At 42.2% G+C, this 15,229-nt stretch overlaps 1 protein-coding gene across 3 annotated transcripts in view; it reads left to right on the top strand.

Annotated features, from left to right (window-relative positions):
• MDH1B (malate dehydrogenase 1B) overlaps positions 1 to 15,229 on the top strand; it is a 107,571-nt gene that overhangs the window by 32,081 nt on the left and 60,261 nt on the right. For all 3 annotated transcript variants that reach the window (XM_073633389.1, XM_073633391.1, XM_073633390.1), the window contains 3 exons: positions 2,678 to 3,177; positions 10,019 to 10,160; positions 10,582 to 10,736. In XM_073633389.1, coding sequence (XP_073489490.1) covers positions 2,678 to 3,177; positions 10,019 to 10,160; positions 10,582 to 10,736 — 797 coding nt within the window. The remainder of the gene's footprint in view (positions 1 to 2,677; positions 3,178 to 10,018; positions 10,161 to 10,581; positions 10,737 to 15,229) is intronic.

Here is a 15,229-nt window from a genome sequence, read left to right as displayed (position 1 = left end):
CCGCCAGGGAGGTTAAAAAGGTTTTCAATTTTTTTTTACAAATAAATATGTGAAAAGTGTAGCGTGCGTCTGTATTCAGCCCCCTTTTCTCTGATACCTTCAGAACTCACCTAATTAGTAAATAGAGTCCACCTGTGTGTAATTTAATCTCAGTATAAATACAGCTGTTCTGTGAAGCCCTCAGAGGTTTGTTAGAGAACCTTAGTAAACAAACAGCATTATGAAGGTCAGGGAACACACCAGACAGGTGAGGGATAAAATTGTGGAGAAGTTTAAAGCAGGGTTAGGTTAAAAAAAATATCCTAAGCTTTGAACCTCTCACAGAGCACTGTTCAATCCATCATTCGAAAATGGAAAGAGTATGGCACAACTGCAAACCTACCAAGACATGGCTGTCCAACTAAACTGACAGGCCGAGCATTAATCAGAGAAGCAGCCAAGAGGCCCATGGTAACTCTGGAGGAGCTGCAGAGATCCACAGCTCAGGTGGGAGAAACTGTCCACAGGACAACTATTAGTCGTGCACTCCACAAATGTGGGCCTTTATGGAAGAGTGGCAAGAAGAAAGACATTGTTGAAAAAAAGCCATAAGAAGTTCCATTTGCAGTTTGCGAGAAGCCATGTAGGAGACACAGCAAACATGTGGAAGAAGGTACTCTGGTCAGATGAGACCAAAATGTAACTTTTTGGCCTAAAAGCAAAACGCTATGTGTGACAGAAAACTAACACTTCACATCACCTGGAACACACCATCCCCACTGTGAACCATGGTGGTGGCAGCATCATGTTGTGGGGATGCTTTTCTACAGCAAGGACAGGGAAGCTTGTCAGAGTTGATGGGAAGAGGGATGGAGCCAAACACAGAGCAATCTTAGAAGAAAACCTATTAGAGTCTGCAAAAGGCAGAGGTTCACCTTCCAGTAGGAAAATTACCCTAAACATACAGCCAGAGATACAATGGAATGGTTTAGATCAAAGCATATTAATGTGTTAGAATGGCCCAGTCAAAGTCCAGACCTGAATTCAATTGAGAATCTGTTGCAAGACTTGAAAATTGCTGTTCACAGATGCTCTCCATCCAATCTGCTTGAGCTTGAGCTATTTTGCAAAGAAGAATAGGCAAAAATGTCACTCTCTAGATGTGCAAAGCTGGTAGAGACATACCCAAAAAGACTTACAGCTGTAATTGCGGTGAAAGGTGGTCCTACACAGTATTGTCTCAGGGGGGCTAAATACAAATGCATGCCGCACTTTTCACATATTTATTTGTAAAAAAAAATTGAAAAGCATTTATAATTTTCTCTCCACTTCACAATTATGTGCCACTTTGTGTTGGTCTATGACATAAAATCCCAATAAAATACATTTACGTATTTGATTGTACCATGACAAAATGTGGAAAATTTCAATTGGTATGAATACTTTTTCAAGGCACTGTATGCTGTATTAGAACCTATATAAAACTAAGAAAATATGGTCTTCATGCCACCTATTTAAAGTTTTTTTTTTTTTTAAATATCTTAAAATTGCTGTCAGTTACAGGACACTTACTAGAGGGGAAGATGTTTAGCTACACTACAGAAGGAGGAGAGCAGGGGTGGGTTTGTACTTGAAAACACACTTATAACCTAAACACATTATATATTTTCTGAAAACAGATACCCTATAGAATAAAATGGTGATAGTTGCAATTTGTAGTGTCAATTGTTTATCAAATCTATGTTTTCTTCAAAAAATCACACAAATACATTTTATTGCGTACAAACACAATAAAGTATGCAATTTTTTTGGTATATTTTGATAAAATATAAAACACAAGGTTGTGTGTATGCTTAGTAAATAAATACCAAGTATGCTGTGCGACAGTACTGAACATATTTCATAGGAAACGCTTTTTAGCCTTTACAGCTTATTAATTTAGAGTTAACAATAAATAGTGTTTTGAATGGTGGCTTGGGGAGCTAGGAGATACGGGGACCTTGCATTTCTATGCAAGGTTGGCTTTAATAGAGAAGTATGTTTGTTTGTTTTTTCCTAGATTCATACTTACCTAGGTGGATGCAGCGTCAGACCGATGCTGCATCTGTCCTCAGACGCCTCTGCACTGAGAACCGAGACATCGAACACCGCCAATGGCTCGGTTCTCTCTGCTCCCTGAGAGGAGAGCTGCTGACTATCAGTCAGCAGCTCTCCTGCTCTGCTCCTCCACACTCATTGGAGCGCTGAGCTGTGAAGGAGCGGGGAGTGGCCATCTCAACCTCTCAGCGGCTCGCTGAGAGGCTGAGACTGCCATCAGTCTAGGCAGCTGGCGGATCCAGACTTCCTAAGTCGGGATGACGCGCTGCCTCGACTGATTGCAGTGACGTCAGTGGAGAGGGGACTTTAGACCGCTCTCCACTAAAAACGGGTCACAGGAGTGCAAAATGAAGCCTAAAAAGCTCAGGCTGGACTTCTCCTTTTAAAAAGAAAATTTTTGACAAAAAACAGAATAGTGAAAACAAAGTTTTACAAATACTGCATATATTACTTGATTGATAATGTAATAATTGAAATCTGTCTAGTTAGGCAGTCATTTTAAGAGGATGTGAATGCTATAAACAGTTTTAACATATTCATAATATACAATATTATTTTTCAGATGGTAATTTGAATTTCTGATGACATTTATGTATTTTAGTGCATCAATGCCTACTTGCTACAGTTTAGTTCCTATTCTGGCTACTGGTGAAGTCTTTGGTCCAGAGAAAGCTATTTGGTTGCACTTATTAGACAATAACCAATCTATGGATACCCTGCAAGGACTGAAAATGGAGGTGGAAGACTTAGCTTTTCCATGTATAAGACAAGTAACATTGCATACGATGGCTGATGATGTGTTTCTCCAAGCTGACTTTGTAATTGTCCTTGATGATGTACTTCTGAAAACTGATCAGTCCCCAGAAAATTACATTAAGATGGTTACAGAAGAGTGTGCGCAGTATGGCAGGCTCATTGACCGGAATGCAAACAAGGAAGTGAAGGTGGTTGTGTCCGGAAGTACCTATGCAAATCTTAAAGCCCTAGTGGTGCTGAAATATGCACCATCCATCAATAATCATCATGTAGTGGCTTTACCAACACAACTGGAGTTTGAGGCAAAAGCTCAGATTGCAAAAAAGCTGAATGTAAATTCATCAGGTGTGTATTAATGTTTTGTAATTATGACAAACAAAAGTCTGGAATCAACATGAAGGCATGCATGAAAAAAACAAAGGGTTCAGTTTCTGTATTGACGTGTATCACTATGAAAATTTCCACTTCCACCAAGCTGTTACAAAGCCAAATGATGATGTGACTTCCCTAATGTTGACTAAACAAAAAATTAGGGTTTATTAAAAGAGAGAGTTTGGGAATGTAAAAAACAAACATTTACACTCACCTAGGTGGATGCAGTCTCTGCAGTGAGAACTGAGAGCTCAAAGACCTCTGATCACTTAGTTCTCCCCCTCCTGTCAGTCCCCGGCTCTCTGCTCTGCTCTCAATGCGCTCACTGGAGAGCTGAGCTGTGGAGGGAGTGGGAGGGGCTGGCTCATGCTCTCAGCAGATCGTCGAAAGCTTGAGCCATGTGCCAATCCAGGCTTCTGGGTGGATCCCGACCATATGGTTGGGATCTTTTTCCCGAACCTGGACCGCTGAGTGAAATCAGCCGACAGCAGGCTTTAGGCCGCTGTCAGCTGAAAACGAGTCACAGGAGTGCAGAACGAACTTCACCCCTGTGGTCCATAGGAGAAGTATGGCTAAAAAAGCTTTGACTAGGGATGGGTGAAAGATTTGGCCCGAGCATGAGTTCGGGCCGAACGTTGGCTGTTCGCCCATACAACAAACACAAATGATTGGGTTGTTCGACCATTTGTTCAGCTCGCCGAATGACCACAATGCACTGCGCCTCCGCACAGTGGATTGGAATCCTTGATTGGTTGAAGCAATGGAAGTTTTGCCAAATTAAGGCACAGAGAACTGTCCGAGCTATGATTGGATGCTGTCATGATGACTCTATCCAATCATGGCTCATTGCTCTTAGTCCCACCCCACACTATAAAAGTATTCTTTCAATAGTGGCCATTTGTAGTCTGATATCGGCGTGGAGAGAGGTAGAACATGGCTCTCTTCAGTGCTACTAGCGAGTTAGTGTGCTATAGTGTGCTATTCTGTTTCTATTGTCAGTGTAGAATATCAGTTTAATGTGACTCTAGTGATAGTTCAGTCAGTGTGAGTGTAGTGACCACTCATCTTTACATTAGTGTGAATCTAGTGTAGTTCAGTCAGTGTGAGTGTAGTGACCGCCATTCATCTTTACATTAGTGTGATTCTGGTGATAGTTTAGTCAGGGTGAGTGTAGTGACCACCATTCATCTTTACATTAGTGTGAATGTAGTGATAGTTCAGTCAGTGTGAGTGACCATTCATTTTTACATTGGTGTCAGTTTATTTTGTCAGGGCAGGTTTACTGCAGTAGAGTGCGTTTTCTGCCGTTTAACTCAGTATATTTCTGTGCGTTAGTGCACGTTTAACGCAATATATTTTAGTGCGTTACTGCAAGTTTATCGCCGTATGTTTCAGTGCGTTACCTTCCGTTTAACACAGTATAGATCAGTGTGTTACTGCAAGTTTAACGGTGTATACTTCAGTGCCTCAAGTGTAGTTTATCGCAGTATATTTCAGTGCGTTATTGCATATTTAACGCTGTATATTTCAGTGCATGACGTGCCATTTAACACAGTATATTTCTGTGTGGTAGTGCATGTTTAACGCAGTATATTTCCGTGCGTTACTGTGGGTTTAATGCCATATATTTCAGTGCGTGACCTTCTGTTTAACGCAGTATAGTTCAGAGCATTACTTCAAGTTTAACGCTGTATATTTCTGTGCGTTACATGTTGTTTAAACGCAGTATATTTCTGTGTTAGTGCACGTTTAGCGCCTTATATTTCAGTGCGTTACTGCAAGTTTAACGCTGTATATTTAAGTGGGTTACGCACCCTTTAATGCAGTAAATATTTCAGTGCGTTACTTCAAGTTTAACATCCTATATTTCAGTGCGTTAGTGCACGTTTAACCTAGTATATTTCTGTGCGTTACTGCACGTTTGATGCAGTATATTGCAGTACATCAGTGCTGTTTTACTGTAGTATATTATAGTGTATCAGTGGAGTGTGTCTGTGTAGTGAGTACTCAAGTTAAAGTGTACATTATTATTACATTATTATTACATTTTGTTAATAAGCACCCCCCATCATGTCTGGGAGGACAACAATGAGAGACAGACGTTCCCAAGGCACTGTGAGGGGGCCAGCAGCGTATGTGTCCACAGGCAAAGGTCGATGTTGTCAGTCCTCGGGCAAGGCATCATTTCCTCTGTTTAGTGATGTTTGCCCATGCTATCCAGCTACAGCATGCAGAGAAGGTGGTGGACTAGATCACTAAACCATTCTCATCCTCCTCATCCTTTAGGTTAAACGTTAAACTGATGTGACTTGGGTGCTGGATAGAGCAGAGGAAGAAAGTGAGGGAGAGGTACAACCCCAACGAGGCAGCCATCATGGAAAAGTAGAGAGCAGCCAGCCTATTCCATCACATTGTGGAGCTGTTATCTCCCGGCCCACTTCCCACAGCTGCCTGGGCCTTTTCTAGCACATGTGCAGCCAATCACACTGTTGCAATCTCAAGTACATCAAGTGTGGCAAAAACACCAGCCATTTGGGTTCCACAGGCTTGATAAGGCACTCAGCCCTTTGGCAAGAGCACCTGAAAGCCACACAAAAGGGATGCAATTTTGTTCCTCCTACTTACTCACCTCAGTCTGCCCTTGCTATACCTCATGACCTCGCAGCAACCTCCACTGAAAGGGATAATGGTGTAGCGCAGGGTGTCCCAGGTCCTTGCAGAACATCTGCCAGTAGAACACCACCAGCTGTAGACTATAGCTGGCAAATTTCTCTACCCCATCTGCTGTAGGGGAAAGAAAAAAAAGGACACTGACACCCACATGCCCAGCATCTAAATGCAAGCTTGTCAAAGCTGCTGGCTGTACAACTTCTGCCTTTCCGTCTGGTAGATTCTGCCCCCTTCCATGAGATTGCAGAATGTGCTGTAACACAATGGCAGCTTCTCAGTCACTATTTCTTTTCACGCAAGGTCGATCCAGCTCTGTACCATCACGTTGAAGGCAATGTTGGGGCATCCTTGGGCAAGGCAGTCAGCCAAAAGGTCCATGTTACTGCTGACACGTGGTCCAGCAAGCATGGTCAGGGATGATATATTTTATTCACAGCACACCGGGTAACTACGCTTGGGGAAGGAGGCAGGACAGGGCTCAGTGCTAGAGCTTGTTGTGCTACGATGTCTCCATACAGCTAGTGGTGATGATGTAAGATTTGTCAACTCTACCCCCCTCCTCCTCCTCCTCCTCCTCCATGCCCTCCTCTGCTGAATTGTCCTATGAACCACAAGTACCCCCTAAGCGTTCAGGGAGCTATTCAATGAGTCAGGCTAAAAGGTGCCTTGCAGTGCTTCAGCTAGTGTGTCTATGGGACAGGAACCACACCGAAGCAGAGATTCTTGCAGCTCTGCAGGGGCAGGCCCAGAGGTGGTTCATGCCATGCCAGCTGGAGCCAGGAATGGTGGTGTGCGGTAATGGCACAAACCTCCTGTCTGCCCTTAGACAAGGAAAGTTGACACATGTGCCATGACTGGCACATGTCCTTAGTTTGGTGGTGCAGAGTTTCCTAAATAGACCAGAAGCATCTGTAGCCATTTCAGTCATACACAGCCAGTGGTCGGTTGGCTGAAATTCAGCGGGAATTCCACATGCCCATAACCCGCCTGACTTGCAACATGCCCACCAGGTGGAACTCGACTTTGGCAATGCTGCAGCGGCTGCACATGCAGCAGAGGGTCGTCAACGAGTATAGCACAATGACAGGCTCAGGCTCGGCTTTTTTTCCCCCATGTCAATGGCTGCTCATGAAGGATGCATGCACTGTACTGTCACCATTTGATGAGTCCACAAGGATGGTGAGCCGTGACAATGCATGCATCAGTGACACAATCCCTGTTGTGTTCCTGCTGGAGCAGACTCTGCTTAACATTATAGACTGGGCACTGGAGGCAGAGCAGCGGGAGGAAGAGGAGCACTTCCTTTCCTCTCAAGGCCCACTTTATGCAGACACCATTGTTCCTACGCCATAGAACACACTAGAGGAGAGGGAGGAGGAGGATTCTGGCAGTTTTGGAGGCACTGAAGCAGAGGAAGACATACGTCAAACAGTAAGAGATGGTTTTCCATCCCCAGAACCCTTGGGAGTAGTACGTGGCTGGGAGGAGGCAGTTCCAGATACTATAATCCTCAGTGACCCTGAGGAGTCTGGTTCTCATGCCAATTTGCAAATTTATGCAAATTTGCGGCACATGGGCTTCCTCGTGCTTTAAAGCCTGCAAAAGGATCCAATAATATGTGGCGTAAAGGAGAAAGATCACTATTGGTTGGCAACCCTCCTTGACCACTGTTACAAGTGGAAAGTCTCAGAACTCATCTCGTTCCCACAGAGAGTGCAGAAGATAAAATCTCTTGAAGACCCCTTAAAGAGGAGTTTATCTAATGCTTTTCCCAACTCTGGTAGGTTACAGTGTCGTGCAAAATGTAGTTTTGAAGCTTCTTTTGGTCAAGAGAGGAACGGTAGAGAAAGCGGCCACCTAAGTGATGCATTTCACAATTTATTTAGTCCTCGTCGCGCAGGCTGTATGCATCACATGGTGGACGATTATCTAGGGGCAAAAACAGAGATGGAGAGCTTTTCACTGGCCAGAACTTGCCCAGTATGCAGTTGGGCTGCCCTGCATTCAGTGTGCTTTCCGAATGGGTATTCAGTGCAGCTGGAGGTTTTGTTACTGATAATAGAGCGCGTCTGTCCACAGACTCCGTGTACCATCTCCCATTTATCAAAATGAATGTCGCTGATTGAGTGTTTTTGGGATGTGGAATCTCTGCAGGACTTCTAGGCTGCCTAGCGTTGTGGGTGTTGAAAATCTTGAAGATTTTTTTTGGTGTAAATTTCATGAGCATAATTAAAAGAAAAGTATGGGTTTTTTTTTTATTCATACTTACCTCGGTGGATGGAGCATCAGACAGATGCTGCATCTGTCCCCCTCCATCTCTGCACTGAGAACCGAACACCACCGAGTCTTGGTTCTCACAGAGCCCCGAGTGGAAAGCTGCTGGCTGTCAGACAGCGTCTCTCCTCACTGCTTCTCCAGGCTCACTGGAGCTCTGAGCTGTGGAGGGGCGGGGAGAGGCTGTCTCAGCGGCTCGCTAAGACGCTGAGACTGGCATCAATCAAGGCAGCTGGCGGATCCAGACTTGGAAGTCGGGATGACGCGCTGCCTTGACTGATGGCAGTGATGTCAGTGGAGAGCGGACTTCAGACCGCTCTCCACTGAAAACGGGTCACAGGAGTGCAATTCGTTTTAGGAGAAGCCCAGCCTAAAAAGCTCAGGCTGGACTTTTCCTTTACACCCAAAAACCAATTTTTACGCACCTGTTTGACAGGTGCATATCATTTGAACTTTTGACAGCGAGGCCGATTACCGGTATTGCTTCCATCAAGAGTACCTCAATAGGATTATGGAGTGAAGGTGCCACTGACACCCAAAGACCAATTTTTCTGCATCTGTTATTTCTATCCAAAGTCTGTGGAAGAGACACCAGAATTTATCCAAAAAAATCTCTAATCTTGTTCCCAGTGCACTACATTGTGGCCTCATCATACAGACTGGCTTTCCAAGCTGTTGCTTACAAAATAAAGGAAACTTGCCGGGAAAATGTCTTTTTGTGGCTTTATAAATGCAGTTATTGTTGCAGCAACTTCTATACACAGTACAGATGTGCCACTTTACAAGTAGACTACGGGGACCCCCCCAGGCACTATATTGAAATACATTTTTCATTTTTATGCTTTCACTTTAAGCATAAAAAAATCACTGCTCATTTAAAAATGACGTTTTTTACAAACTTCTTTTTCATTGATACATGTCCTCCAGGGCAGTACCTAAACCCCCGCAAACATTGTATTTGTTCAAAATGGGCACTTTTGATTTTTCCAGTTCGGGACCCATAGACTTCAATGGGGTTCATTATTTGGCTCCGAACTTTCGCCAATGTTGAACTTTCTGGTGCGAACCAATCAGGGGACGGTCGGCCCATCCCTAGCTTTGACCATGCTTCTTATTTAAACATTTTAATATGGTCTTCAGGTAGAGGGCAAGAATAAAAATGATTAGGGAGAAATCTCAGCTTTGGAATCTGTAACTATAGAATTTATGTGGTTTCAGTCCACTGCTTATTGAAAAAATTTAAATAGGAGTATAAGTAGAGTTGATTCAGTTCTTGCTGGCACACTGTTGTCTATCAAGTGTTCTGCATTAGGGTAATGCAGGGCTTTGTTGATAAAACGTAGCATGCTTTTTAAACTCAGTGTCTTATATGCACTCTGGGTTTACACCAAACTGCAGGTGAACAAGCTGTCCTTGTGAGAGTGTGCGGGTGCCAATGAATTGTTAATGACATCCCAAACACATCTGATCACAAAGTACCATGTGGTTTGCTGCAGTGTGCTCTAAAAAAAATTGTGCTTGCACTACTTTTTCCACGTTCAGTGCAAGCAAAAAACCTTTAATTTAATATTTCAAGGTTTATTTTAATTTAGGATTTTAAAATAATTTTAAATATATGACACAGTTTGTAAATCTGTGCACATTCAAAAATATATAAAAAAGATTAAAAATATATATTTCCAGTTTTAAAACTCAAAATGGTCACTAAGATGAAGGGTAGTGAAAACCAGGATATCTGAAGCTGTGATTTGACTTAAGTGTCTGCTAATTTAAATTTGTTATGGTTCACTAATTGGAAGGGATGTTTTTGGCAAACTCAGCTCAACTATGTTCTTATTGTATCTTATTGTCTCTTGTATATTTCTGACAGTTGTGAAGGATGTGATTGTTTGGGGTAACATCAGTGGTACTAATCACCTTGAACTGAACCAAGCAAAGATATACAAATATGACAGTTCCATATGGGGTCCTTCCAGTTACTCACGCCCTTTGCTTGATATGATATTTGACAGGTACGTAATAGTTATAATTTGACTAATTAGTTCATGATGACAATAGCTGAACATGCCTAACCAACCAATATATGGATCAGTGTCTAAAATATAGTCTTTGAAAATGTACTCTAGTGCAAAGAAATTGTGATCTTGTGATATCATACTTTTCAAGAATATTATATTTCGTTAATTAATCAGTTAATTAATTCCTGCTACATTTTCCTGCTGTTTTCAGATTTTATATCTATAAGCATATTGAATATGTTCAGGTGATGAATAAATGTGGCTAAAAGTGTATTTACAAACATGCGTAAAAAAATTAAAAAAGTAAAAATATTTTGCAATGGTTTGTACTCTTGTTTTTTTTCTTACTTATAGAATATACACCAATATAATTTTACTAAATTTTTCATTAAATATTCTTTCAATTTAATGGCAGGAAATGGATGAAGAATGACCTAGTGAGAGAGTGGAAAATTCGAAAGCAACATCGTTCTGGCTTGTCTGCAGCTCATTCCATTGCCAGTGTCCTGTCCTGGTGGCAACAGCATTCAAACCATGGAGAGATTGTTTCCCTCGGTGTCCTTAGTGAAGGTAATCATAATGATTAACAGTGATGGCTGGTGCTCGATAATACGGGGGGGCTGCACGATTCTGGCTAAAATGATAAAATGAGAATCAAATTTTTTTCTTAAAATAAAGATCATGATTCTCTCACGATTCTCGCAGTGTAACATCATCTTTTATATTATACAAAAAAAATGGGCTAACTTTACTGTTTTTTTTTTTCAATTTATTTGAATTGAAAATATTTGTATTTGACCGCTGCGCAAATACAGTGTGACATAAAATATAAAATTTACAAGTTATGCGCTGCGCTTGGGTGACCCCAAAAACAAAATTAATAATAATCAACTCTGTGCTTACTAATGCGATAATATTAAATACAAATAATATGAATGTTGAATAAATAAACAAGGTGTGAAAAAAAGAGTGCTTGTTTCACCATAAATTAGTGCTTAATTAGTGCTTGTTACACCATACATAGTGTCTTAATCAACATAAAAAGTGCTTAGTGCTCAATATAAAGTACCCTGCTTGTCTAAATGAACAAATTAATAAATAATAAATTAAAAAGTTCTCTTTAGCACTCTAAATAGTGCGTGCAAATAATGTCCAACAGTGATAATAAAACAATTTGTGCAGGTGGTGTTCAGCTGTGACAACAATCCAACATCATGCCGAAGATATCCTGAGTACTGCAAAACATGCTCCGGTGCTCCTTCGTGACCCCCTAAGCTAATGTGCTCACCTCAGGGCGTGTGGCTCAGCTGCTACCCTGAGTCCAAATACGCTTTGGAGCCACCCCTGGGCTCAGTCTCAGTGTCTGCTGCACTCCTCCAGCTGGAAACAATGTGGCTCCATACATATAAATGAAAAGGAAACTATATAGTGTAATATAGTCAAATTACTTTTATTAAAAGAAAACTCTCCCCACATCGTGGTACTCACATGGCACTGGTGCGTCAGTGCACCATACTATAACGGCTTTCTATGCAAAATCACTGGATGTTTGGTGAGGTATGCTGTGCTGGGACAACGCTGGTGTAAAGTCCGTGTCAGTCTCTCCATCCTGGCCCCTCCCCTACGCGTCTTCGACACAGGGATCACATGTCATCAGGGGGAACTGCCATTTTATTCTCTAGGGTCTCTGCTAAAAAAATATATATAATGTTTGGGGTTCTATGTCATTTTCTAGCAGAAAATACTGATTTTAACTTGTAAGCAATGAATGTCAAAAAAAAGGTTTGGTCTTTAAGTGGTTAAACTGACCTTATTTACACACAGAAGTTCATTCCTTTGATCTAAAAGATACGAGAGATACAGTGTATCTCTTCTCTTCTCTACAGCGATACCTCGGTTCACAAATGCTTCTGTTCACAAACAACTTGGTTCACGAACAGAAAAGTTCACAAAAATGTGCCGCGACCATTTTCCCTGCACTGACACATTCATATTGAGAAGAGCAGTGCAAGATGAGAGTCTTAGGCGAATCAGTCCACTCAGATCGGGGTTTCTGCACCCTGACTACGATGAGGGTGGGCTCACTCGATTGGGAATCATGGAAAAAACAGTTCATATGGATTCTAGAACTTTATCATGCCCTCAGATGATCTTTTCCTGGATGCACAGTGCTGTTTTCTGGCCCCTAGATTATTCATTTTAATTGGGGTTTGGGATTGTTTCAAACAAGGATTAAAGAGGAGCTATAGTTTTTTTCTTTTTCTTTTTAGATATACACATGAAAGAGGTCAGCTTAATGTAACAGACCGTGTGTAATATATGTTTAAAAATCCTTTTTTTGTACTGTACATACATTTCATAATTTTATATATAAACAAAAAAAAAAAAGTTCAGAACAAACCTGATTTACATTGAACCCTATGGGAAAATTTGCCTCGGTTCGCGACCAGAGTCATTTCACGAATTAAGTTTGTGAAACTTAACATTGGGAACACCAAGATTAACGTGGAGAACACCGGGAACAACCCCTGCTGCCGCTGCAGGAGACGGATAGCCTCCGTAATTCTGTCCTCCCCAGACTCCGATCTCCCCTCCTTGAGCCGGGGAGTTCTGGATGGTGAGCCATCCCTGGAGTGGCGGCTGGTGGGTCTGTCAGTCTTCCCCTTTCTTCTCCCCTGGCTGCGCGTCTCCTCCCTCCTCCTCCCCTTTGGCCAATAACATCGCTTCTCCTTTCGGCCAATCAGGAAATGGGTCTCACGACCCACTTCCTGATTGGCTAGAAGGAGAATCAGTGTGAGAATAGCGAATATTCATTCGATATCATCACACAACTGGGTGAGCTCAGAGCCCAGTGCTCTGCGCCTGAGCCCACCCTTTTTTGAAGCCTATTAGAGTCTCTGTCTCTAATCACGTGCTTCAAACCCCCCCCCCCCCCCATGGGAATCCATATTCCAGCACCCTGTATGTAGGGCCCCCTAATGGACGGGCCGCCACTGATTATGAACACGCCAACAGCAAGTTCTTATTTATTTTTTAATGTAAGACTTTGTTGTTTTCATTTGTATGGGGATGAGCTGATAACTCCTTTAAAAATAAAAAAGGAATGTGACAGCTTAGATCCTTTCCTAATTTGTATTATAAGTTTGATTTATATTTGTGTGGCAAAATCTGGATGTCTAAAGAAACCAAAATATATGCCTAGTATGAAAGTTGGAATTTTATATCATCAGCAGTGTTAATGTCCAATACTTTACATTGTTCCTTACAAGCAAGATTTTTCTTCTTCCAATATATAGTATTGCTTTAAAGTGGTTGTAAACCGCTGCTGTGTGGCTTGTGAAAAAAAAAAAAAACACCTACAAGGCAATGGCATAATGTGCTAGTATGCATCGCATACTAGCACATTATGAAATACTTATCTTGGAACTAAGCCATCCAATGCTGTATGGTCCCAGTTGAGAGGACTGACACGTTCCCCCGTCTGCTTTTCTTGGTTCGCATGCTCTGGCTATGTGATTAGCCGGAGCCACAATGATGTCACTTCCGTGCATGCGTCCCGGAGCCCTCGGTCCTGGCACGAAACTCTGAAAGTCTGGCAAGGTATGCCGGACCTTCAGAATGCATGCGCCGGTGACATAACTGGCTGCATGCAAGGTAAATACCTCCTAAATAGTGCACGTTTAGGAGATATTCATTTTACCTACAGGTAAGCTTATTATAAGCTTACCTGTAGGTAAAAATCATACATGGGAGGTTACTACTGCTTTAAAGCAGCATTAAACCCAAAACCAAAAATATTATTAATTGCAGCTTCCCAATCATTAGATGTGGTGGCTGCATTCGTTTTCTTTTTTTAAGGCTTTTCCCTCTGTTTTCACCTGGTAATCTGGCCAATAACACACCTCCTGTATTAGAGTGCCCCCACTCTGAATGAAGGAGGATGGGGACACAGCAAGACAGCACCACTGTCAGTCTGGGGGGAGGGTTGTGTTTGGTGTGCTAGCAGATTTAAATACACTAACAAATTGAAGCCAATCTCCAGTTAATACGTTATAAGCAGTTACAGCAAACAATCTTTTTCCTTTTACGATAAAAGTTTTACCGTAAATAGGTAAAACTTATCATTGTAAGCACCCCTGCCAGTGCTGAATGGTTTGTGTCATCCCTGTAACTGATACATCCGCAAGAGAGCCCTCAAGATGCTATTGACCCTAACTCATATTCATACATACACATACTGAGGCCAATTTAGACAGAAATAGGATTTTTTCGTCATACTTACCTGTAAAATCCTTTTCTTTTAATACATGCTGGGTTATACTTCATCTCCAGGTGAATGGACACGGGAAGACCAAAGGTCTTTAGATAGGAAGTGATCCCCTATATAACCCCTCCCATACAGGAATTACTTCAGTTTTGTAGCAAGCACTGAATCCTCAAAAAGAGGGGAGGGATCACTGTGTCCCATGATGTACTCAAAGGAAAGGTTTTTACAGGTTAGTATGACGAAAAAATCCTATTTTATTTTTCATACATCATGGGACACAGAGTCAGGCTAATGTTTATTACCTGCTGGGACATCCCAGAGCAATAGCCTTGAGGGGAGGGAGAAACCCTGCCAAACAATAGCCATCAGACCTTATACGGCAGCCCACAGTACACTGCGGCCAAAAGCCGAATCCTCGGCTGCTCGAACATCCACTTGATAAAATTTTGTGAATGTATGCACTGAAGACCAGGTAGCGGCCTTACAAATCTGAGCCACAGATACCTGATGGCGAAAAGCCCTGGAGATTCCTACACTCCTGGTAGAATGAGCTCTTACCCTAAAGGGAGGAGCTTTACGTTTCAGACCATAGGCCTGAATGACCAATGACGGACCCAATTGGCAGTGGAAGCCTTGGAAGCTGTCTGCCCCCTCTTGGGTCCTTTTGGTAAAACAAAAAAGGAGTCTGATCCTCAGATCTCTGCAGATTTAGATAAATAAACCTTGACTGCCCGGACAATGTCCAAAGAATGCAGTCGTCACTCTTCTGCTGAACGAGGCTGAGAGAAAAAAGAAG

Source organism: Aquarana catesbeiana, linkage group LG06 (assembly GCF_042186555.1).
Source record: "Aquarana catesbeiana isolate 2022-GZ linkage group LG06, ASM4218655v1, whole genome shotgun sequence".
Lineage (NCBI taxonomy): Eukaryota > Metazoa > Chordata > Amphibia > Anura > Ranidae > Aquarana > Aquarana catesbeiana.
This window is presented reverse-complemented; position numbering and strand designations above follow the sequence as displayed.